The following is a 24,098-nucleotide window of genomic DNA, read 5'->3' as shown; positions in this document are numbered from 1 at the left end:
GGGTTCAGGCAATTCTCCTGCCTCAGCCTCCTGAGTAGCTGGGATAACAGGCACGTGCCACCATGCCCAGCTAATTTTTTATATTTTTAGTAGAGACGGGGTTTCACCATGTTGACCAGGATGGTCTCGATCTCTCGATCTCGTGATCCACCCACCTCGGCCTCCCAAAGTGCTGGGATTACAGGCTTGAGCCACCGTGCCCGGCTGTAGGTGTATTTTTTAGCATGGTTTTCACTGGTGGTATAACAGCTCTTTGCACTGTTGCACCACGAGGTGACCAGCCTGTCCCACCATGTGGGACATGCCTGGGTCTTTGTACAGAAACCTCCTTGTTTCTGAATATATTTGTTGCTAGGGAACAATAAAATTCTTTTTATGTTTTGATTTGTTTTGTTGTTGACACAGGCTGACTCTGTCACCCAGGCTGGAGTCCAGTGGCATGATCTCGGCTCACCAAAACCTCCACCTCTCGGGTTCAAGCAATTCTTGTGCCTCAGCCTCCCAAGCAGCTGGGATTATAGGGGCGTGCCACCATGCCTGGCTAATTTTTTTATTTTTTAGTAGAGATGGGGTTCTCCCTGTTGGCCAGGCTGGTGTTGAACTCCTGAGCTCAGGCAATCCACACAATGCCAGGATTACAGGTATGAGCCATGTGCCCAACCCCTAGGGACAAATTCTTTTTTTTTTTTTTTTGAGACGGAATTTCACTCTTGTTGCCCAGGCTGGAGTGCAATGGCAAGATCTTGGCTCACCACAACCTCCCCCTCGCAGGTTCAAGCAATTCTCCTGCCTCAGACTCCCAAGTAGCTGGGATCACATGCATGTGCCACCACACCAGGCTAATTTTGTGTTTTTAGTAGAGACGGTTTTTCCATGTTGATAGGGCTGGCCTGGAACTCCCAACCTCAGGTGATCTGCCCACCTCAGCCTCCCAAAGTGCTGGGATTACAAGCATGAGCCACGGCACCTGGCCAGGGACAAATTCTTAGGAATCAAAGGGCTCGTGAAGACCCCTCGGGCTGGAGTTCAGGCCCTGTTCTACCCCTGAGCCCACCGCCAGACCACCCTTGAGTGAGGAGTCTCAGGCAGGACTGGGAGCAGCTAGACCCCCTCACTTTATACCTGGGAGGACCGAGGCCAGAGAGGACAGCAGCTGGTCAAGGTCACCCAGCCAGGCAGTGCCAGCCGGGAGAGGTCTCCTACTGGCTGGTCATGCCGTCCCTCCCAGGCACCAGTGGGGGAGTATGTGAACAAGTCCTTTGGATGCCTCCACAGCAAAAGCCAACCTACCTTCTGAGAGTCTGCCCAGCCCGGGGCCAGGACATGTCCCCTCTGTCCCCCGGGTCGGACACTTAGCTGGACTGGGCTCTGGAAACTCCTGCTGAATGAAGCAACGAGTGAGCGTTCCTGTGGCCAGCCTAGGAACAAACAGGACCCTCGCTCATGACCAAGGAGGTTATTCAGAAAAAAAAAAGGATCTATTGTACAACACTGTGACTATGATAAACAACAACATATTCTATGCTTGAAAATGGCTAAGAGAGGACATTTTCCGTGTCCTCCCTGCAAAGAAATGCTAAGTATGGGAGATAACGGAGATGTGACTGGGTTCGACTCAGCGCTTTCCCAGAAACACACATACCAGACATTACACTGCACACTGTAAGTGCATACAATTTGATTTGCCAATTTAAAAAATAAATTTTAGCTGGGCGAGGTGGATCACGCCTGTAATCCCAGCACTTTGGGAGGCCGAGGTGGGCGGATCATGAGTTCAGGAGTTCAAGACCAGCCTGACCAACTTAGTGAAACCCTGTCTCAGCTAAAAATACAAAATTTAGCTGGGCGTGGTGGTGCATGCCTGTAATCCCAGCTACTCGAGAGCTGAGGCGGGAGAATCACTTGAACCCTGGAGGCAGAGGTTGTGGTGAACCAAGATTGCCCCACTGCACTCCAGTGTGGGCAACAGTGAGACCCTGTCTCAAAACAGTAATTTAAAAAAAAAAAAAAAAAAACGATTTTTGAGAAACACAGCTTTTTGTTTTTGTTTGTTTTGTTTTTTGAGACAGAGTCTCGCACTGTCACCACACTGGAGTGCAGTGGCACAATCTTGGCCCACTGCAACCTCCACCTCCCGGGTTCAAGCGATTCTCCTGCCTCAGCCTCTCAAGTAGCTGGGATTACAGGCATGCACCACCACACCCAGCTCATTTTTGTATTTTTAGTAGAGACGGGGTTTCACCATGTTGGCCAGGCTGGTCTTGAACAGCTGACCTCAAATGATCCACCCACCTCAGCCTCCCAAAGTGCTGGGATTACAGGTGCGAACCAGGGCGCCCAACCATAAAAAGTAAATTTTTCAATTGTGTATTATTTTTAGTTGTAACCAGAAATATGTATTTAATATATACTTTTACATTGAAACTTATATGTACTTCTATAGTAAATACGTATAAAAATATGTATCTGATTACAATAGGGAAAAAAATTTCTTTAATAGTAAAAAGCATGCCCATTGTAGAAACCTAGAAACTGCAGGAGCACAGAAGGTGCCTGGTGGCCTGTGCCCACCCATCCCCACCTCCTTCCTGGCTCACCTGGGCTGGTGTGGGGTTACCAGGTGGGCCCGTCTGTCACCCAGACCCTCCTGCACCCACCCACACCTCCTTCCTGGGCTGGTGCAGGGATGCCAAGAGGGCCCGGCTCTCACCCAAACCCTCCTGCTGTGCCCAGATCTACCTGCACCTACGTTCCTACACCGTGCCGCAGGAGCAGCGCTATGTCATCCGCCTGCTCCTCATCGTGCCCATCTATGCCTTCGACTCCTGGCTCAGCCTCCTCCTCCTGGGAGACCACCAGTACTACGTCTACTTTGACTCCGTGCGAGACTGCTATGAAGGTGAGCCCTGGGCTGTGTCAGGTCATGGGGAGCGGAGGGAGAGACTCCCCACGGCCAGCCCCCAGGAGCACCCCACTCTCCTGGCCCCTGTCGGAGGGGCTGCTACAATGGTCGGGGTTAGCGGCACTGGCAGGCCTGGAACATACGACCCCACAGCCTCTGGGAGAGGGGCTCGGTGGACCTGCCCTGGCCTGCAGTGGCCCTGACGGAGCACCCTGACCCTCTCAGGCACCCTGCTGTAGATGGGGCCCTTCAGGGAGCCTCTTGCTGTGTGGCCTGCCAGGCCCCGCCCCTCCTGAGCCTCCTTGTGTCCTGGTGCGATGGGTGCCATGGGGTCCTGGTGCAGCTCAGGGCTCACAACTGGTCCCCCTCTGCGCTCCCTGCAGCCTTTGTCATTTACAGCTTCCTGAGCCTGTGTTTCCAGTACCTAGGAGGAGAGAGTGCCATCATGGCCGAGATCCGTGGAAAGCCCATCAAGTAAGCCCCTCACCCCAGACCCCTGCACCACACACACCCAGGACAGGGAGCCCAGGCAGCGCTGGGGCCCTTCTTCCACGCCAGCTCAGGGACATCCTCCCCCAGGTCCAGCTGCTTCTACGGCACCTGCTGCCTCCGGGGCATGACCTACTCCATCGGGTTCCTGCGCTTCTGCAAGCAGGTGAGGGGGCCCACCCAGCCCTGCCTGCCCTCCTTCCACCCAGCCCTGTCCCCGCTCCCACCTGGCCCTGCCCCCCCCCGACCTGGCCCTGTCCCCTCTCCTCCCACCCTAGCCCTTCTGGACTTGGCCAACCCAGTGACACCCCGCCCAGTGTCGAGGGGCTGCTCACTGCTGGCTGCCCCATCCCCCATCCCTGGGCTCCGGGGGGATCCTGCCCCATGCCAACCAGATGCCCTCATGCCTAGGCCACTCTGCAGTTCTGCCTGGTGAAGCCTGTCATGGCCATTACCACCATCATCCTCCAGGCATTCGGCAAATACCATGACGGGGACTTCAAGTAAGGCAGGAGCTTTGGGGGTGCCTGGCAAGAGGTGGTCACTGGGTAGGGTCCCCTGGGGCCTGGGAGTGGCACCCCACAAGGCAGGCTTGGCATCCAGCCGGGCTAGGAGTCCCCCAGGATGGGCACCCACTTCCTCTCCACAAGGACCTCAGCACTGCCAAGGCCAGGGGGCTGGACCTCCCCTTGCAGGACGCACCGGGTTGAAGCTTCAACCCAGTGCCAGTGTCTGTAATGAGGACCCCAGGGCTTTGTGGCAGCCAGTGATGGCCCCAGCTCCGACCCCGCCATGGGCTCCCTTGACATTTAGGGCATCTGGGCCAAGAGGGCCAAGGTCCACCCCGACCTGTTGGCCAGAAAACAGGCAGCCACCCAGCACAGGAAGGACCCCAGCCAAGGTCCATACACACACTCACCAACACCACACATGTGCACACACGTGCTTTTATATGTGCACACGTATCATATGTGTATGTTCACACATGCACACAGCACGTGTGCAAACCATGCACACAGCACAATTACGTATGTTCACACGTGCATGCAATGTGTGCACACACAGCACGATGCACCCCACTCATGCACGTGCACACATGGCATACATGCACACACACACATAGGTACACACTCAGGCACGACATCTGTGTGTCCACCACACAGAGGACCTTCAGGCAGTGGCCAGGTGGACTGGATTGGGAGGCATGGGCATTTTGACAGAGGCAGCGTGGATGATGCCTGAGCAGAGGATGGGATCCTGGGATGAGGAGGGGCAGGGCTGGTAGGGAGAACAGCCGTGTGGCCCTGCCCTGCCCTGCAGAGCCCTGAAGCCACCCCAGCTCCCCATGCTCTCCTGCAGGCCCTGGAGTGAGGATCAGATTGGGCCAGGGTCTCTGCAGGGCCCATGCCCCTGGGTGGGGGCCAGGCCGAGGGTGTGGCGGCAGCAGCTCTGGGGTGGGGAGGGTGGTGGGGACGTGGGGCCATCCTGACCACAGCTCCTGTCTGGCCCAGTGTCCGCAGCGGCTACCTCTATGTGACCCTCATCTACAACGCCTCCGTCAGCCTCGCCCTCTACGCCCTGTTTCTCTTCTACTTCACCACCAGGGAGCTCCTGCGGCCCTTTGAGCCTGTCCTCAAGTTCCTCACCATCAAAGCCGTCATCTTTCTGTCATTTTGGCAGGGTGTGTGGGGCGACTGGGGTGGGAGTATGCCAGGGCTATAGTCCAGAGAGCCCAGGTTCACCTCACACCCCATCCCGGGTTCACACCCCCATCCCAGGTTCACACCCCATCCCAGGTTCACCTCACACCCCCATCCCAGGTTCACACCCCAACCCTGGGTTCACCTCACACCCCCATCCCAGGTTCACACCCCAACCCCGGGTTCACCACACCCCATCCCAGGTTCACACCCCCATCCCGGGTTCATCTCACACCCCATCCTGGGTTCATACCCCATCCCGGGTTCACACCCCCATCCCAGGTTCACCTCACACCCCCATCGCAGGTTCACACCTCAACCCCAGGTTCATCTCACACCCCCATCCCAGGATCACACTCCCATCCCGGGTTCACACCCCCATCCAGGGTTCACCTCACACCCCATCCTGGGTTCACACCCCCATCCCAGGTTCACACCCCAACCCTGGGTTCACCTCACATCTCCACCCCAGGTTCACCTCATACCCCCATCCAGGGTTCACCTCACACCCCCATCCCAGGTTCACACCCCCATCCGGGGTTCATCTCACACCCCCACCCCAGGTTCACCTCACACCCCTGTCCTGGGTTCACACCCCAATCCAGGGTTCACCTCACACCCCCATCCAGGGTTCACCTCACACCCCCATCCCAGGTTCACACCCCCATCCAAAGTTCACCTCACACCCCCATCCTAGGTTCATACCCCTGTCTAGGGTTCACCTCACACCCCCATCCCAGGTTCACACCCCAATTGTGGGTTCACCTCACACCCCTGTCCAGGGTTCACCTCACATCCCCATTCCGGGTTCACACCCCCATCCAGGGGTCACCTCACACCATCATCCCAGGTTCACACCCCCATCCCAGGTTCACCTCATACCTGCACCGGGGGTTCATCTCATGCCCCCTTCCCCAGGCCCCATGAGCTTCAGTTTCCCCAGCTGTGGCACAGATCAGCTGGAAGGTAAATCTTTACCCTGTGCCCAGGGTAAAGCCTGTGGGCACAGGGGAAGTAGGGAGGTCCCACTTTGGGGCTGGAGCAGCAGGGCAGGCCCAGGAGGGCTCCTGAGCATCTGCTGTGCTGAGATCCCTGACTTTGAAGGTGCCCTGCCCCCCTGAACCTCGGTCTCCCCTGGGTGGGACGAAACCACACGGACAGGATCACAGAGCATCGGGGAGCTGCTTCAGGGTCCAGGGCCTCTTCCTCCCCTGTAGACCCCATCGGGGGCTGGGGCTGAGTGGCTGTGGCATCCGCAGGGCTGCTGCTGGCCATCCTGGAGCGATGTGGGGTCATCCCAGAGTTGGAGACCATCAGCGGGAACAGGCTGGGGGCTGGCACGCTGGCCGCCGGCTACCAAAACTTCATCATCTGCATGGAGATGCTGTTCGCCTCTGTGGCCCTGCGCTACGCCTTCCCCTGTGAGGTGTATGCAGAGAAGAAGGACAACTTGCCAGGTACATCCTGCCTTCCAGCCAGGGCACCCAGAACGCACAGCCCTGCCTTCCAGCTGGGGCACCGGGTCTGTGTCCATGTGACCACTCTCGAGGTCCAGGAATGCCAGCTCACTGGGCAGGGAGATGGCCAATGGGTATCCAGCTCCAGAAAGGCACCTGGGCTGTGTGGGGTCCAGGTAGTCCCAGACCCCAATGGTGATAGGGGATGGGCATCCCCTGCCAGGCACGCCCCCCATTAGGGTGGGGACAGCCTGCGGCCTGTCTGCCTGGCTTCTCATCAGTCTTTGTGGAGTGGTCAGGGTGCACACCCAAGGCCAGCCAAAGGTGTACCCTGCTGCTCAGAGCCCCTCCGAAACTTCAGGGGGATGCAGTCCTTGGCAGGGGTCTGGCCAGAGATAGTCCCGATGCTGGGTGGAGGAAGCTGGACTGGGGTCCAAGGATCTGGCCAGGGACAGGCCCAGTGTTGGGTGGAGGAAGCTAGACTGGGGTCCAGGGGTCTGGGGCCACCCTCCGCTGGCTGATGCCAGACCTGGACATGCAGGATCCCCAGCCCTGGGCATCTGGGAGGCAGGGCTGAGGGGCATGTCCGGGGGCTGAAGTGCAGAGGGGATGGTGGGGTTCACATGCTGCCTTCCCCCAGCTCCCCCAGCCCCCATGCAGAGCATCTCCAGCGGCCTCAGGGAGACAGTGAGCCCCCAGGACATCGTGCAGGACGCCATCCACAACTTCTCCCCCGCCTACCAGCACTACACACAGCAGGCCACCCACGAGGTGCCCCGACCTGGCACCCACCCTGGTGGCGGCTCTGGGGGCAGCAGGAAGAGCCGGAGCCTGGAGAAGCGGATGCTGATCCCCTCAGAGGACCTGTAGGGGGGCCTGGCCTGCTGGCACCTAGCTAAGGACCCAGGTTGCCCAGGCCTCTGGGAAGAACAGGGTCCCCCGACCCACCAACCCTCCTGCCAAAGGTGGGGCCTCTCCTGAGAGCCCTCCTGTGAGGCCCTCCGAGCCCACTTCCCATCCTCACTCCAGCCCGGGGTTCAGGGCACTTAATGGCCCTGCCAGGCACCCAGGTGGGCCAGCTGCCCCAGGAGAGGGCACCTGAGCCAATCGGAAGAGCCTGGGGACACCCTGGGATCACCTGCCATCAGTCCCCAGGGTCACTGTGGGGTGGGCAGTGAGTGTGGCTGCAGGGCCTCGGCTGCACGGGCCTCACCGGCACTGTGAGTGGGTCAGACACCCTGATTCAGGAGACAGACAGTGGACAGATCCGAGGCTGGACAGCCGCAGGGAGGGGCACCAGGGCATTGGGCAGCCCAGCCCTGACACAGCAGCTCTGAGTGCTGCAGGCTGGCAGGGTCCACACAGGCTGGCAGGGGCTGGGCTTCCTCAGAGCCTGCCGTGGCCATTGTGGGCATGTAGAGAAGGGCCCACGTGACTCCACATGCCAGCCACAGGGAGCGCTGGCCAGGTGCCCACCAGGTGTGCCTGGGATGGTTCACAGAACCACCGGGTGCCTGTGAGGCTGGCTAGTGCCACAGGGCTGCGAGAATCGCTCTTATTTATATTTAAACACCTTGGATTTTCTACTGAGTCTTGGCTTCTGTTCCTGCAGGGCCTGTAGCCTTGGGAGCAGGCAGCAGTCGGGGGGTCACAGAAGGCCGACTGCTCAGAGTCTGCACGTGGGAAAGGGGGTCCCACCCGTCTGGGGTGGCCAGCCTCGTTGCCCAGGGCGGTGCAGGACAGAGGCCAGGCTGTGAGATCACAGCTGCCGCCTTTCTTCCGGGAGCTTCTGCTTCCTCCAGAATGGGCCTCGTGCCAGCCCCATCCGCAGCGGGGGTAGAGGCCACGAGGGCAGAGCACTGAGCATCTGAGTCACAGGGGGGGCTTCTGCCTGGGCGCCTCCCTTCTCTTGTTCCTCCACGTGCCAGGCACGGCCCTGGGTTTGAGGAGCCAAGCCTCAGACACATGCCCTGCCCTCAGGAAGCCGGAGGCACCCAAGTGGCCTTTGAAATCCCGGCGTCGAGAACAACTGCCACCCAGGGACCGAAGGGGCTTCTGGGAGGACGCGTGGCTGGACCAGGGCGAGGGGTGTCACTGTAGGGGCACCCCCCCAGGCCCAGGGCCCGTAAGGGAAGAGAGCAATGACCCAGCCTGCAGGTAGCGGTCAGCTCTGTGTGTCTGGGGCACGAAGCACAGGTTGGGTGGGGGCTGGGGTAGGGGCAGCAGAAGTTGGCAGAGCCTGGGAGGGGGGCTCAGACGGTGGGTGTGGAGAGCCAGGGAATAGCAGGCACAGCAGACAGGAAGGCTCACTGGGCACCACCCAGGAACCGCAGCTCCCATCCACACTGCCCCCTCCCATGGCCACCAGGAACAGCGGGAAATGTGTCTCGGGTCTCTGAGGGACTCAGCAGGGTGGCAACAGACCAGTGGTGCCCGGGCTAGAGAGGATCCACTCCCAGACTCTTGCTTTCTGGGCTGGGGACATGGGGACCCAAGGCCAGTGGGTCTGCAGGGCCCAGCTGGGCTGCCTGATGAGAGGCCGAGCTCCTCCCTGGCTAGAAAGACCCCCACCCGCCTTACTGGACCTCTGTAGGGGGAGGCCCACCAGGCAGCCACCATCTCTCATCCCATCAGCAGGTGGGAGCATGGTGCTCCCCAGGTAACTGCTGCCAAGGGGCAGTTTCTGGAGGCTAGGGACACTGGCCGAACCCTGGGCCTGCTCTCCCCTTGCCCTGGGGAAGGCCACCCCTTTAGGGCTTGAATTGCCCAAATCTCGGGTTTGGAGGGTGCATGGCCGAGGGCTCCCCTTCTGGAGACCCAGATACTGCATAGGCTCCAGGCGGCAGAGGCTGAGGGCCAAGGACTGGGCTCCTATGCCAGCAGTACATCAGAAGACCATGCCAGGAAACTGACACACTCAGCGCTCACACCAGCCAGGATGGCGACTGAGCTCAGAGAGGCGTAGCAAGTTGCCTGAGGTCACAGAGCAGCGACTTGGACAGCAGTGAGCCAGCTCCGCAGAGGCCATCTCTCCACCCTGCCGCCTGCCCCTCACAGATGCCTCTCCCCTGCAGACGAGGCTGCTTCTGCTGCTTTCCAACACAGCTTGAAGGAAAGCCCTTAGGGCTAAACCCACTCTGCGTGGATGAAGGCAGTGTGAGGCGGTCCAGGCCAGGCTCGCCCACCTTGGGAGGGAGCATGGGCACACGCGAGTGGGGGAGGGCAGAGAACGCGTGGTTCCAGTGTCATCATCACTGCTGAAAAAGGGGTTCCCCAGTGACAGGCCCCAGCAGAGGAGCGGGCCTCGAGGCAGGCAGGAGCCACGTGTCTTAGCTGGATGCTCCCACCAAGCTCTCTAGCCCCCACTAGCCTCAGTGTCCTCATCTGGAGATGGTCCAGCTGAGAATCCTCAGCGATCTGCAAGAAAGGCTGGAAGCCTTGGAGGGCCTGGCCTGGCCTGGGTGCAGGCTGCGTGGCCGTGCGGGGTGCTGTCTCCTTTCACAGCTTCCTCACCTATCCTCACCCAGGAGGAGCAGGCTGGGCCCAGAGCCACAGGGTGGGCCACAGGGAGGTTGGATTTAGCTGGGGAAAGAACCATCCCTGCCATTGCTAGTGACAAGCTCAGGCTGCAGTAGCCCCAGCAGATTCCACCCTCACTGCACCATGCGCCGGCTACTGCACTCACCTCCACGCTGAACTCGCAGGAAGCAAGGCTGGGTCGGGGGGACTTGCCCCAGGCCACATGGATGCTGAGAGCTGGGATTCTGACGGGGCGCAGTGGCTCACGCCTGAAATTTCAGCACTTGAGGAGGCCAAGGTGGGCGTATTGCTTGAGCCTAGGAGTCTGAGACCAGCCTGGACAACATGGCAAAACATCATCTCTATAAAAAAATACAAAAATTAGCTGGGCGTGGTGGTGCATGCCAGTGGTCCCAGCTACTTAGGAGGCTGAGATGGGAGGACCGCTTGAACCCAGGAGGTTGAGGCTGCAGTGAGCTGTGATCATCCCACTGCACACTCCAGCCTGGGTGACAGAGCGAGATCCTGTCTCAAAAAATTTTTTTGGGATTTCACCCAGTATGGTCCAGCACTGGAGGGTGTTCAGACCCCAGTTGGCTCAGCCCCAAAAATGGGGACGGGTGGGCAGGGGCTGCTCTCCCCAGAAGCTCAGGCAGGGCAGGGACAGCCTCTGGGCGGGCCCTTGACTTTTCCAAGGAGTCCACAGGCTTCCGTCCGCTGTGCAGGGAGCTTTGCTCTCTGCTCCCGGACAGACTCTGTCTGGCTCAGAACTTCCTGCAGGCTCCACTGAGAGTCCAGCAAAGCTGGGTGAGGGGTCTCACGGGGAAGGGGTCGCTGACCGCTGCACTGCTTTCTGCTCCTTCACTGGAAGAGAGAGGTTGCCTGGACGGGAGGCTCCAGGTGGAGCAGAGATGCTCAGGACTGCAGCTTGACCCTCAGAGACCAGGCCCAGGACGTGGCCACCTGACCGGCACCTCCCCTGTGGCTGTCCCAGCATCACAGTCACGGGCTGGCAGTCTGAGAAACCCACTTACACGTGGTACCCAGATCCTGACCCTGACCCTCCCTGGTGAGGGACAGGTGGGGTCCCCTGGGATGGGGGAGTGGTTCTTGGCCCAAGAAAGCCCCAGCTGAAAGCACCAACGACACAAGGGTCTGAAACCAGAAAATTCTTTATTGCAAAGGTACAAAAGCGTTCACAGCAGCAGGACGCATGGCAATAAATTAGGTGGTGGCCGCAGGGACGGGGCCGGGCGGCGGCGGCCAGACACGGGCCCACATGTGATCTGTTCTCAATAATTTATATCATGATAAAAAGCAACACAAAAATAAATATTGAAATGGAACTGCCCAGTAGCACAGAGGCCAGGGTGAGGCGGTCTGGAGGCGGGGGCAGGAGTCCCCACGCCTGGGAAACTCGAAGACCTGGATCTCTTTGGGAAGCCGGAGGCACGGAGACAAAAAACAAACCCACTCGACAAAGAGGCCTTCGTCTTTTAAATAAAAATTAAAAAAAAAAAAATCCATATATTAAATCATGACAACGAAATTTCAACAATCTGGAAGGAAAAGCAGAACACGCCGTCCTTCCCTGGCCCGGCCCTGGACGGTGACGGGCTCCATCTACCCTGGGGGCCGGGGGCGGGGAGTTCCCTCTCTGGCAAGGCACCGCAGGCCAAGGCAGGTAGACGCCCATGGCCCGCAAGACGTGGATGCCAAGAACCTCAAGACGGGACAGAACCGGCCACCCGCTGTGGCCTGTCCTGCGGGGCCCAGTGGCCTGGTGTGGTCCGTGGGAAGACAGGAGGGGGCGGGGACGGCAGGCGGCCTGGGGCTCCCAACTCCCACCGTGCCCGCGCCCGCAGCTCTGCTGATCTGCTGATAGATTTACAGTATCAAACTGGAAAACAAAGATTGTTACGAAAAATCTGTAGATAAACTGTGAATATAATTTTATATCTCTATATATTTTGTTTCTCTCTTTAAATATCCCCCTGGTCCTTATGACATCCAATATGGATTACCTACCACGGCCATGGGGGCAACGGCTGTTTGGGAACGTGCAGCCCTTTGCTCTGTTGGGACCCGGTGGCCCTGGCGGGCCTGCAGATTCCCACTCACTTCTAACAGTAGATGCAGAACCAAGTCGCAGCCCTGGGGCTGCCTGTATTGCGACCTCCCAGTGTGGCTGGCACTGGCCGGGGGTCTGCAGCTGGTGGGGGGTGTTACCAGGTGGGCATGGGCCACTGAGAGGGAGCCGGGGCCCCAGGCACCACATTGCATGTCCTACGTGGCAGCCCCAGATGGGGCTCGCATCTGCCAGCTCCCCCAGGCAGGGGCTCTGCGATCCCCCGGCTCCCGCCGTGGAGGCCCCAGTCACAGGAAGGACCCTCAAGCGGCTCTCCAGGAAAGGAAGCCCAAGGTGACGTGTCAACCCCACTGGTGCCTCGGTGCTCTGGGAAGGAGGAGCAGGCGAAGGCTCTGAATGAGGACTGAGTGCTGAGGGCCTGCAGCCCGTGGCTGTGCTCCTGGCGGTCTGCACGCAGGAACCACATCCATGAGGTTCTCCTGGCCTGGTGCCTGCCACTGCCCAGCCCGTCATGCCCTCCGGAGTGCCAGGCCCACTCCCAAGCTCCTCTACAACCAAGGGGCGTCCTGGTCCTGCCCCTGAAGGCTCTCCACCCGCTCTCGAACACAGCTCCCGCCTCCTCTGCCACCCCACGAGACTTCCTCCCTCCCACCTCCACGTCCACGTCCACCAACATCCCCCAGGCTGCATCCCCTCCCCAGGCCCCCAAAAGACCTCCTCATTCCCCCTGCACTGACCACAGCTGGCGAGAAGCAGCTCCAGGACACAGAGCCTGAGTCCTGCTCACTGTCACCTGATTGGATGCTCCTGCCTGTCTCCACCAAGATCTGACAGTCTGCAGGGTCCGTGTCTGGGCGGCTGGCTCCCATGGGCAGGGGGCTTCTGTGCTATTCGATCTCCTCCGATCATTAGAGCACAGAGACCTCACAATGTATGAGCCATTCTCTGCCACGCGTGCCCACAGGCCCTCCCTTGGTGAACGCCAGCAAGCTGCCCCCCTCAGCCCCAGTGCTGTGATGCCAGGCGTGCCTGCACACACCCGCGTGCACACACAGACACGCCACCCCACGCAGGTGGCCTCCCACACCTGCAGGCCTCTGCTAAGGCAGAAGCAGGTCACAGCCACTCCAACAGGACAGCTGGAAGGACGGACGCACCATCCACGCCCCTCCACGGGGGCTGTGGAGTTGGTCAGGGCAGCGAGGGGCCCCCACACCAGCTGGAGGGCTGTGGCAGGACAGGTGTTGATAGCTGTTCACGGCAGGAGTGGAAGACGAGCCACATGCTGACCCAGCCACAGGGGCCTGACTTCTGGGGCCGTGTCTCCTGGCAGCCCCTGCAGGGGACAGCGGAACTTCCCGAAGGAACAATCCAACCAGACTCCCACGGGCACAAGACACCAATTCCCACACATGGACACATCCTGCAGGGAGCCGGGGGCACGCGTGAGTGGGTGCGTATGCGTGCATGTGGACCGGTGGGCTCACTGGAGCCCACTCCTCGCCCTGCACCACAGTTTCATCCCGGCTTGAGCTGCCTGCACGTGAGGGGCCTGCGCTTGGACTTGGATGTTGAAAGTGCGTCCCCGTGACAGGCTTGAGGGGTGCGACACTGCTCGCCTGCCTGCCGCCCCCTGCCTCTGGTAGGCACTATGAGGCGGCCGAGAAGGGTACGGAGGTGGAGGAGAGCTCGGCGGACTTGACAATGGTGATGACGCTGGTGGTGGCCACCTTGGAGGGTGCCACGGGCCCACGGGCCACGGTGCGTGCGAAGGTCTGCAGCGCCTCGTACTTGGAGCGCAGCGCATCCAGCTCCAGCCGCATGCTGCTGTTCTCACGCGCCAGCTTCTCCACCTCCTGCTGCAGCTCCACGCGCTGCCGCTCCAGCTCCTCCTTCTGCGTCACCCGCTTGATGCGGCAGCTGGCCGCGTAGCCACGGTTCTTGAGTGTGCGCCGCCGCTGCTTTAGGCGGGTCACCTCTTCCTTGGTGAGGCCCCGCAGGTGCTGGTTCAGCTCCCGCACTGACATGGACACCAGCTCATCGTCGCTGAGCACCGGGGCGTTCTCGCCCGCCTCCTTCTTGACCTGGGGGGCCACAGCGCAGGGTCAGTGGCAGGAGAACGTGGGGTGCCCGCCTGGGACCAGCACCGGCATGGTCAGGGACCCAGCGGTACCCCGGCATGCCCGCGCGCTCTCGGGGCTGGCCTTCAGACCGCAAGACGCCATGCATGCAGGCGGCCCACATGATGGCTGTAGCCCCACAGGACCCTTTCTGAATGGGAAAAGCCAGCGGTGACATTGGTCACTCCTGGTTACTGACAGCCTCAGGGCCTGAGAGGACCCAGAGCACACACGTTCTGCTGCTGGGACTGAGCTGCTTCACAGGCATGTGCCACTGCAGAGGTGGGAAGCGCTGGTCACAGATGGGCTCAGGCCCTGGGAGCTGGAGCATCCCATTCACCAGAGGCCACACCGCCCACACCTGGAGTGGGAGGATGAGGCCACACTGCTCACACCTGGAGCGGGGGGATGAGCTCATGCAGTAGTGCCCAGTGGGGACACGGCCCTGTCAGGTGGGCATCAGACCCTACCAAGCCCACAGCCTGGGAGTCATCTCCTGGGGCCACAGTTCCCAATCCTGATCCCACCTCTCCTGTGAACATCCCCTGGACACAGCACCCCACCTCTTCCTGACAACAGAGAGGCCTCCATCACAGGCTCAGGGCAGTCCTGGGAAGCCGGGGTGTCAAGCCGGGGGGCCTTTTCCACACCCGTGTTTGAGATGGGGCCTGCCTGGAGCCAGCCTTACCTTTAATGCCTTGTTTGGTTTGGGATTAGTCGTCATAACCTGGGCACAGTCACCAGGACAGAGCTCTCTGGAACTCGTTGCTGGAAAACACAGGCAAGCAGAGAAGCCAGTGCAGGTCAGGGCCGGAGGTGCATGACGGGGTGGCCACGTCCCACGCAGGGACCTCCTCAGCCTGGGATGGATGATCACAGCACCCTGAAAACAAGACGGGGCACCATCCGGCCCGTCCTGAGGGGCTCCCCAGGGCATCCTGGCCCAGCTTCTGCCTCTGCCCAGGGTTCCAGGAGGTGGCCTGGCCACACCTCACGCTCTAGCACTGTCCGAAGAGTGGCTGGGACCCCCCACCCCAGAGCCTAATAGCCACATGCAGCCCCCTGCTGCCCTGTGGGCCTGGGCTGTGGCCACCGGCGCTGTGGGGTGACCAGCAGGTGCCAGCAGTGGCTGCTTCCTGCTCTGACTCTCCCTGAGGTCAGACGAGACGTCTACACCCGCGCGACACGAGGTGCTCCATCCCGAAGACCAAAGTGACCGCTGGCGAAACCTCCCTCCCCCAAGACGGCTGTGCTGGCCCCAAGGCCCCACTGGACAGCGACCCTACCCTGGCAAAGACTCCAGTGCTCCGGATGCAGCCTGGATCCCTGAGAGGGGGCCTCAGCGGAGCCCCTGCCATCGCCGGTTTCCCCCAAGGTGGGCCTGGGTGAGGCCCCAGCCGCCTTCCTGCCCCACCCTCCCCGCAGGCCACAGGTCACCTACCACGGCCCCAGCCGCTGTAGCTGTGACATCACCACCTCCACCTAAGCTGCCCCCGAACGAAGACCCTGCGGCCCGAGGGGCTGTGGGGCCCCTGAGGGGCAGTGGGTCGGGCGCCGCAGCCAGAGACCTGGGAGGTGGGGAGCCGCTGCCTCGCCGAGTGTTAGACTGTCTGGCGGGAGCCGTCTCCGCCGCCGCCCCCGCCGTCCTCACGTCTGCATTGTGTCACACATTCTAATCATTCATGAAAAACCCAGCCAAAGCATCCCCGGCATGATCCCTCCGATAGTTACCATGGCGACCTTGGGACCGAGCCAGCCCTCGCGGTCGTCATGGAAACCGAGAAGCCCAAAAAATGATCCTGACTTCAGGTCAGGCTGCACAGACATCACGAGGCTGGCAGGCAGTAAACAAACTCATTCGTACCCCGGAGCTGGGACAGGCGGGCGGAGGGCGCGGGGCTGCTTGTAGGACAGGGGTTCACAACACCCACTCCCACACCCAATACCAGACATGAGTTCCCGCAGAAGGAACATCAGAGTGGCACATGGTGGTGGGCGGTGTCCTTGGGCAACACCTCCCCTGGACATGGGCACTGTGGGTGGGGGGTGACCCCATCCTGCCCTCCCTGCCAGCCCAGGACCCCCCCACCCTGTGCCAGGGAGCCCTCGGGCCCAAATCCCTTCACCTTCCAGCCCTGCCTCCGACTGGGGTCCCAGCCCTGCAGCGCACCCACCCCCACAACCAGAGGACCGCATAAGCGAGACGGTCCCACACCAGACTGTGGAGCCCGCCGCCCTTGCCAAGGCCAGCTCCTCTCAGGGCACTGACGTAGATGGCACAGGACAATATCAGCCCGTCCTGGAGGAGGCCAGGTGGGCTCCAGGCTCCTCCACACCCACTCTGGGGCAAGTGTAACAGTGGAGAAGCCGGGACTCGGCTGCCTCAGCCACTGTGGGGACCTGCAGATGCCTATGGCTGGGAGCACCATGAGAAACTTTTCCATGTCAGAGGGAGGGGCCGCGGGCACCGCTTCCAGCTCTGCTGTAAGCACGTCAGTGCACAGGCCGGCCACAACATAGCTATGTGGTGAGTCACCAGATGTTTACAGAGCCTCGCGCATTCCCACACACCCCGGCCTCCCACCCAGCAAGGACCCGCTCCCAGGCCCCCAGGCCCCCTGCCCACCGTGGCAGCAGAGCTGGGCGGAAAAGGAAGGTCCCACGGACAAGGCCGTCTGGCCAGATCCACGGTGACGTGCAGGGCTCCGCCGGGTACCTGGGGCAGAGTTCAGCATGGAGATCCTTTCACTAAGGAGAGGCTTCCCGGGACGCCTGTGATGTCACAGAGGTGAAACGAAGCCAGTGGCGACCCCAGGAGGGACAGTTGACGACTTCTACAAGGTCAAGGTTGCCAAGGCTGCTAGAGCACACCTTCGCTCCCCTCAAGTCCCCAGGGCTTTAGGGCACAGCTGCACTGGGCCCCTCCGAGGAACTAGAGACCTGGGGGAGGCGGGGGTCCTGGGCAGCCCCGACGCTGTACTCACAAGCTCGCCCCCCACTTCCTTGGGCAGGTCACAACTCTGCTCTGCCGAGAAAGCCCGGACGAGCCACGAGCCTCTGTAGCCAACCCCCGAGAGGCGACACAGGAGGGACAGGCCAGCCAAGTGTCGAAGCCTCTCTCAGGAACCCAGCACGGATGGGATGCTGCTGGCGCCTACCTCTCCCCACCACGAATGAGATAAAGCCAAGTAGCATTAACCTAAAGTCGCCTTAAACATCGGAGGCAAGAAAATCGACAGCTTGCTTTTGGGAGGAGATTCAGAGAAGAGCTTTGCATGTGCAAAAGAAGTTTGTAAAGCAACTCATCTAAAAATGATGACTGCCCTAAAAAGGGGTTTTGTAAATCGTTTGCCCTCACACAGCCTCAAGGGCTGCCAGAGCACACGCAGAAAGGGCTCCCACCCCAGGGCCAAAGACGCAGCCTTAGGGTATCATGCCAGGGGGAAACTGTGCCTGGGGTCCCAAAGACACTGTGACACCAGCCTCCCGCTACCTGGGGCCCAAGGCAGGGGCCACTGCATCAGCACCTGGTCAGTAGTTCAACCAAGTTCCTCCCCAGCACCCCCAAGGAGCGAGGCCCTGGCATTCTGTCTTATGACCACCAGCTAACAAAACGCCAGCACTGCCACACATGCCCCTGATGCCCCTGAGCTCTCTGGGTTTCCACAGAGTCACCCAAGAAGCGCAGTGGTCAGCGTCACAGCTGGGGGCCTGGGTAGGCGAGTCTGAGTTTCTGCTATGGAGTCCTAACCACTGACCTAGGTAAAGGGTGCAGCGATCACCCCCCCTCACCCCTCACCCCCCACCCCAGTCCCTGGCAGCAAAGTTCTCCGGCACCACCTATAACCTGGAACACCTTTTATGTGACTGGTTTTCTGATGGCAGAAGAAGGGATTTCAACGTAAAGCCAGACACCTCAACATGACATACATCTAAACAAAGCTCAGCGGGAGAAATCACTTCCTCTAAAGGAAAAGGAGGCTGGGCACAGTGGCTCACGCCTATAATCTCAGCACTTTGAGAAGCCGAGGCGGGTGGATCACAGGGTCAGAAGTTCAAGACCAGCCTGGCCATGGTGAAACCCTGTCTCTACTAAAAATACAAACAGCCAGGCACAGTGGCAGGTGCCTGTAATCCCAGCTACTGAGAAGACTGAGGCAGGAGAACCACCTGAACCCAGGGAGGTGGAGGTTGCAGTGAGCTGAGATCGTGCTATTGCAATCCAGCCTGGATGACAGGGTGAGACTTTGTCTCAAAAAATAAATAAAAAATAAAGGAAAAGGAACCGCCAGCAGCCTTAGAGATGACTCCTGTGGCTGCAGCTGGGAATAAGTGATGGAGCCGGGACGCTTCCATTCAGGACGCAGACAGAGGGTCTGGGCTCCGTACAGCGCAGGGCAGGGCAGCTCCGCCACGGAGGAACCTCCTAGAGGATGAAGATCTGGAGCCCAGGCCTCCGGCAGGCAGGACAGACAGCCCAGGGCCAGCCATCCAGAACTGCCCTCTCAGGAGCAGGTGAGTCCAGGCAGCCACCTCAGCAACCGAAGAGTCAGGTTTTTTTTTATTTTCACTTTAGAGATGAGGTCTCGCCGGGCGTGGTGGCTCACGCCTATAATCCCAGCACTTTGGGAGGCCGAGACAGGTGGATCACAAGGTCAAGGGATCGAGACCATCCTGGTCAACATGGTGAAACTCCGTCTCTACTAAAAATACAAAAAATTAGCTGGGCATGGTGGCGCACGCCTGTAATCCCAGCTACTCGGGAGGCTGAGGCGGGAGAATTGCCTGAACCCAGGAGGCGGAGGTTGCGGTGAGCCGAGATCGTGCCATTGCACTCCAGCCTGGGTAACAAGAGCGAAACTCCGTCTCAAAAAAGAAAAAAAAAAAATAGAGATGAGTTCTCACTCTGTCACCCAGGCTGGAGTGCAGTGGTGCAATTATGGCCCACTGCAGGCCTCCTGGGCTCAAGCAATCCTCCTGCTTCAGCCTCCCGAGCAGCCGGAACTACAGGTGAGCACCACCACACCGAGAATTTTAATTGTTTTTACAGGGTCTCACCATGCTGCGCAGGCTGGTCTCAAGCTCCTGGGCTCAAGTCATCTTCCCGCCTCAGCCTCCCAAAGTGTTGGGCTTACAGGCGTGAGCCACCATGCCCAGCCATTTTTAACTTTTTAAATCCCAGCAAATATTCACTGGTCACCCATGGGTCTGACCCCACTCAGTGAGGGGTTGACAGCCCTGACATCTCTTGGTGTGCTGGCACAAGCTGAGAAGGACCACCTTTGGGGTCCACGAGGGAACATTTTATGCATAAAGTTGGGACTGGCACGGTGGTCCTTGCCTGGAATCTCAACACCTCTGGAGGCCGAATGCTTAAGCCTAGTAGTTTTGGACTAGCCTGGGCAACATAGCAAGGCCCTGTCTCTACAAAGAAAAAAAATTTTTTAATAGCCGGGTGTGATGACACACGCCTATGGTCCCAGCTACTCAGCAGGCTGAGCTGGGAGGTTTGCTTGAGCCGGGAAGCCAAGGTTGCAGCGAGCTGTGATTGTACCACCACACTCCAGCAGCCTGAGTGACAGAGCAAGACGCTGTCTCTTAAGGAAAAAAAAAGAGAGAGAGAGAGAAAATGAGAACAAAGTGAGTAGGGCAGGTAAGGGCTGGATGACCCCTCTGAACAGTCCTGGGCGAGGATGCCCATGGAGACAGGGATTTCAAGGCTTCGGGGCTCCGATTCTTCTCAGATGACAGGATGCATCCGGGCCACCACTCACTCTCTGAGGCCAGCACAGGGGCTCTGGATAGGTCACCTGCTCTTTCCCAAGGGGTGAATGACAACAGAGACTCCACGCACGCTCCATCCCCTCAGCCACCTAGCCAGTCTGACCAAGACAGAGTGGCCCTTCCACTTCCATTATGGATGGGTCTAGAAGGATGTGGGATGCAGGAGAGGGAGGAGGGGCTTGAGGCGGCCCAGGAACAGAGGAGGAGTGTCCTGTGCAAGAGGCTTGGGTTCATCAGCAGCTGCCGTCCCACCCTCTCTCACCTGTGACTCCCACGACAGGTGCAATCCACACAACCAGAGGCCACCCAGGGCATGCCAGCCTCTACCGGGAGCCTTTCAGCAACAGACTCCAAGGCAGGCACCCCCAACAGTGGGCCACAAGGGTGGGTGGGGCCACTGTGGTGCTGGTACCCAGTGGGCGCCTGTCAAACAGGTATCAACCGACTAACTGCAGCCCTGGCTGGTCACAGAGACCAGCCAGACACCCATCCTACTGAGGATGAGGTCCTAGACTGCGAGGGCCCCCACGGTCCAGCTGTTCTGGACACAACCCCCCTCAGCATGCAGGAGGCACCCCTCTTGGTCCCCCTAGCCCGGCCCGCACCAGGCTGCAACCTGGCCCTGGCTGGCCGCCCTCCAGTAAGCCACAATTGTCAGCCCAGCTTGGAGGACATCTGGTCACCTTGCATTTGCAGTCCGAGGAAGCTGTGTCATCCCGCTACATCCAGAGGTGACTCAGGCAGCTGCAGCAGCAGAGAGCAAACTGCAGAACACACCATACCCGCTCCAGTCCCCGCCCTGGCTCCCATACCATCCTCCCGTCCTCGGCCTCTGCTCCCCATCAGCATCCTGTTCTTCCCCAGCCTGCCCTGGAGCTTTACCCAGCTCCTCCAGCCTCCAAGTACAGCCAGGGGCATTGCAGGGGGCCCAGACGCCGCCCCCCCCCCAGCCCCCAACAGCATCATTCAGTGGTGTGGCCCCAACCCTCTCTCCTTTCCTTGTCTACTCACTGACCTGGCTTGGTCCCAGTCCCCAAGCATTGCCTGCCCGAACCCGGCCTCCAACTTCTCTTGACTGGACTACAGCTTTGGCCAAATGGGATGCCCTCACCCTGATCCTGGTGCCCCACATGCAGCAACACAGGCTTGGGGTTCCTCCCGAACCTGAACTCCCTGGTCCCAAGGCCGTGGCAGGTTTCTGATCCCCCTACTATCTGCACTGAGCACATGGTTCCTGCCCACCCTCAAGCCCTGCTTCTTCCAGAAACACTCTCCATTGTCCTCACGTAGGCAAATACCCTCTACCAAGGCCTGGTTCTAGATCCTTCTGGGGACAGGGGGCCTCCCCACAGCATGGTGAGCTCCTTGTAAGCAGGGGGTATGTCTTCCCTACAGCCTACATGAGCCCCCACTGCACAAGATGAGCCAGACCCACACAGGAGGGCAGGGAGAGGGCAGCCTCCACCCCAATACCTTCCCGAACGTGCCCGACACACAGCGTGGAGAAGCAGGCAGGCTCTAGACCAGACCCCACCGGCCCTGGGGCCAGGCCAGCAGATGTCATGGCCTGGGTTTCCTCATCTAGAGTGGCCGGTCAGGGCGGGGCGTGTGGCCACTCAGGTTCATGTGTACCTGCTCTAAACTCCGATTTTAAGACGACAATCCCAGTTTCCTGAAACTGTAGGAAAGCGGAAACATGACGACTCTGTGACTTATAAAAAGCAAAAATAAACAGCAGGGAAAAGCATCTTCCATTCTCGGAGAGCAGGGAGGGTGGGGACGGAGCAGTGAGTCACTGTTTACTGTGGAGAGGCAGCCACACGGAGCGTCCTCCCAGCTGGCCAGATTTCCATTTCCCGTGTGGACTGGACCCGAAACTCAGAAAGTCCACTCCAGAAACCTTTAGACTCAGAAACAGCTGGGACAGGAACAGGCACAACTTCTTCTCGGTCTGGGTGGTAAACAGCTTTGCCAGAGACTGTAAACAAACGCCACGGCCATCGGCGAGCCCCGTGGGTGAAAGCACGCGCCTTGTAGACACAGAGTGGCCCGAAACGGCAGCCTTCCGGGTGCACAGAAAGGCTGGCGCCTTGACAGCCCGACCCTCGGTAAACGCTGGCTCCCCGCGTTTGCCGGCACCTGGGGAGTCAACAACACTGCAGGGAACCAGCCCCTCAAAGACCTGGCTGAGTTCAAGGCTAAAAGGCAGGAGAAGTCTGGTTTGTGTTTTTGCTTGAATAAATGTCTTATTTTGGAATGAGAGGTCTAGTTTTAAGAGTAGACTCCCTCTACCAAGATCAAACACACATTCCTGCTGGGTTACCTAAGGAGGGGAGACAGTCTCACGAGTGGTGCTAATGCCCAAATAGGGTGCAGGTGTGTCCCAGCCACCTGCACCGCCCACCCACACTCTCCAGACCCCACCCACAGCTCTTTTAAAGCTCCAAGTCCCTGAAGATGCTGGGCTTGGAGAAGCTACACCACGAACCACCCCCGCTCTCCCCCACCCCCATCTTGGAGATCCCCTTACAACACACGCTGAAACCTCAACGCCAGTCAAGAGACCTGGAAGCCCACCCTGGAGAATCAGAGGGGCGAGAAGGGCTGTGCCGGAGCTCAACCAGATATCCGAATCCCAGAGATATCCCCAACCCACGATGTCCAGCAGGGGGTGGGGGGTTTGAGTCTCAGGATCTTCCCGAGGCCAGGCACCTAGCCAGAGAGCGGCTGGCTGCCTGTGGGTCACTTGGTGAATGAATGGTGAGTGGATATGATTTCTGCCTCGGCTACAAAAGCCGCGTTAAGAAGCCAGCCAACAGCATGCTCAGGGGCACAGGACCAGGGAGAGGCACACGGGAGGCCCCGAGAACACACCGGGCATGAGCATGAGAAGGCAGCACAGCGCAGGGCCAGTGCTGTGCCCCAGGCAGACCCAGGTCAAGGGCCAAGGCCAGGCCGGGTCCTGGCTTTCTGGGTTCCTCGGAGGCACCTCCTTCCACCCCCCCAGGATCTAGAGGCTGTGCAGACATACACACACACACAGTCACAGGCACATACACACAGTTTCCTGAACTTGACAGAGGCACAGAAGAACCTATGCAGTGGCAGCTGGAAGAGACCTGAGCCTCTGCCCCACACGTGGGCAAAAGGATACGCGCCTTGGGGCCACTGTCACCTGTCCCCTCCCGCCTCCTGCAAGGCCTTCCTTCCCGCAACCCTCCCCCGCAGGTGGGCGGCTGAGAGCTACACCAGTCCCAGGACCCCGCCTCTGGGGAGACTCAGTTACCCCCAGCCAGTCCCCGGGCGCGCGTGGGCCCTTCCATTGGGCCAGAGCGCCGCCAGTCACGAGGAGGAAGAGCGGGGGGGCAGGCCAGGGCGCACGCGGAAGCCACGCTGGGGCGGAAGCCCCAGGGAATCCACGCGCCCGCGCCCTCCCCGCGCCACCCGCACGTGGCGCCCGCCCCGCCCCCCGCAGGTGTGAAGGCGCGGGCCCGGTGCGCGCCCCCGCCCCATGGGGACCCCCGTTCCCCCAGGTCTGGTGTCCACGCCCCAGGGCCCCGGGCACTGCAAGCATGGCCCGGGAGGCACGATCAGGGAAGGGAGCCTCGCGTCCGGGCGCCGGGCTCGGGGAAGCCCCCTTGGCCTGCGGGGCGGGACCCACCTGGGCAGGTGCGCGGGCCGCCCCGTGGGCCACATGGGAGTCTCGGGCCCTGCGCACCCCGCCCCGCCACCCCCGGCCAGCGCCCCCGGATGGCTGTGACTCAGCGGCCAGGAGGCCCGGCCCCGCGCCCCCGCCCCGCTGCCCGGCCGCCCAGCCGCCCCGCGGCCCCTCACCTGGCGTCGCGCGGGTGGCGCGAGCGCGCAGCGGCTCCTCGCGGGCACGCGCTGTCCTCGCGCCGGCGCTCACTCTCGCGCTCCCCTCGGCCGCCACCGCCGCCTGGCGCTCGGGCTCAGACTTCGCGAAGAACAAGTCCCCCCGGCCGCCCGCCGCCCGCCGCCGTGCCCGCCTGCCCGCCCGGCTCCCCAACATCTGACACC

General features: G+C 60.4%; 2 protein-coding genes and 2 pseudogenes across 7 annotated transcripts in view; 2 read left to right on the top strand and 2 right to left on the bottom strand.

The window, feature by feature from the left end:
- Positions 1–11,603, top strand: part of TMEM184A (transmembrane protein 184A) — a 16,285-nt gene extending 4,682 nt beyond the window's left edge. For 2 of the 3 annotated variants that reach the window (XM_010331612.3, XM_010331611.3), the window contains 7 exons: positions 2,734–2,899; positions 3,286–3,376; positions 3,482–3,557; positions 3,803–3,894; positions 4,903–5,072; positions 6,351–6,548; positions 7,189–11,603. In XM_010331612.3, the coding sequence (XP_010329914.3) occupies positions 2,734–2,899; positions 3,286–3,376; positions 3,482–3,557; positions 3,803–3,894; positions 4,903–5,072; positions 6,351–6,548; positions 7,189–7,418 (1,023 nt within the window). In that variant the 3' untranslated portion in view covers positions 7,419–11,603. The remainder of the gene's footprint in view (positions 1–2,733; positions 2,900–3,285; positions 3,377–3,481; positions 3,558–3,802; positions 3,895–4,902; positions 5,073–6,350; positions 6,549–7,188) is intronic. The other variant, XM_010331613.3, reaches the window with a different exon arrangement.
- On the bottom strand, positions 11,222–13,440 carry LOC104650207 (uncharacterized; annotated as a pseudogene).
- On the bottom strand, positions 11,222–24,098 carry MAFK (MAF bZIP transcription factor K). Of its 4 annotated transcripts, none has more exons than XM_039470185.2 (3): positions 23,895–24,098; positions 14,965–15,044; positions 11,222–14,240 (listed from the first exon to the last, which is right to left on the bottom strand). In XM_039470185.2, exons 1-3 carry the CDS (start codon positions 24,088–24,090, stop codon positions 13,806–13,808), a joined length of 711 nt encoding a protein of 236 aa, XP_039326119.2. In that variant the 5' UTR covers positions 24,091–24,098; the 3' UTR covers positions 11,222–13,805. The 4 variants fall into 4 exon arrangements, with proteins under 4 accessions (XP_039326119.2, XP_039326105.1, XP_074262887.1 ...); XM_039470171.2 differs by having other exon boundaries at positions 14,965–15,159; positions 23,895–23,952; XM_074406786.1 differs by lacking the exon at positions 23,895–24,098 and adding an exon at positions 15,718–20,662.
- On the top strand, positions 20,029–20,897 carry LOC101037246 (uncharacterized; annotated as a pseudogene).

The sequence above is a fragment of the Saimiri boliviensis genome, chromosome 1 (assembly GCF_048565385.1).
Source record: "Saimiri boliviensis isolate mSaiBol1 chromosome 1, mSaiBol1.pri, whole genome shotgun sequence".
In the NCBI taxonomy this organism is placed as follows: Eukaryota; Metazoa; Chordata; class Mammalia; order Primates; family Cebidae; genus Saimiri; species Saimiri boliviensis.
Note: the sequence above shows the minus strand (reverse complement) of the source record. Positions and strands in the feature narration are given on the sequence as shown.

Bases quoted from the DNA above. Each gene is read 5' to 3' on its own strand.
- MAFK (XM_039470185.2), bottom strand. From the start codon at position 24,090: ATGTTGGGGAGCCGGGCGGGCAGGCGGGCACGGCGGCGGGCGGCGGGC. The intron at 15,045-23,894 runs GTGAGGGGCCGC...TGTGTTTTCCAG, and splicing joins CGCCACCCGCGCGACGCCAG to CAACGAGTTCCAGAGAGCTC. The intron at 14,241-14,964 runs GTAAGGCTGGCT...GTGGCCCCCCAG, and splicing joins AACCAAACAAGGCATTAAAG to GTCAAGAAGGAGGCGGGCGA.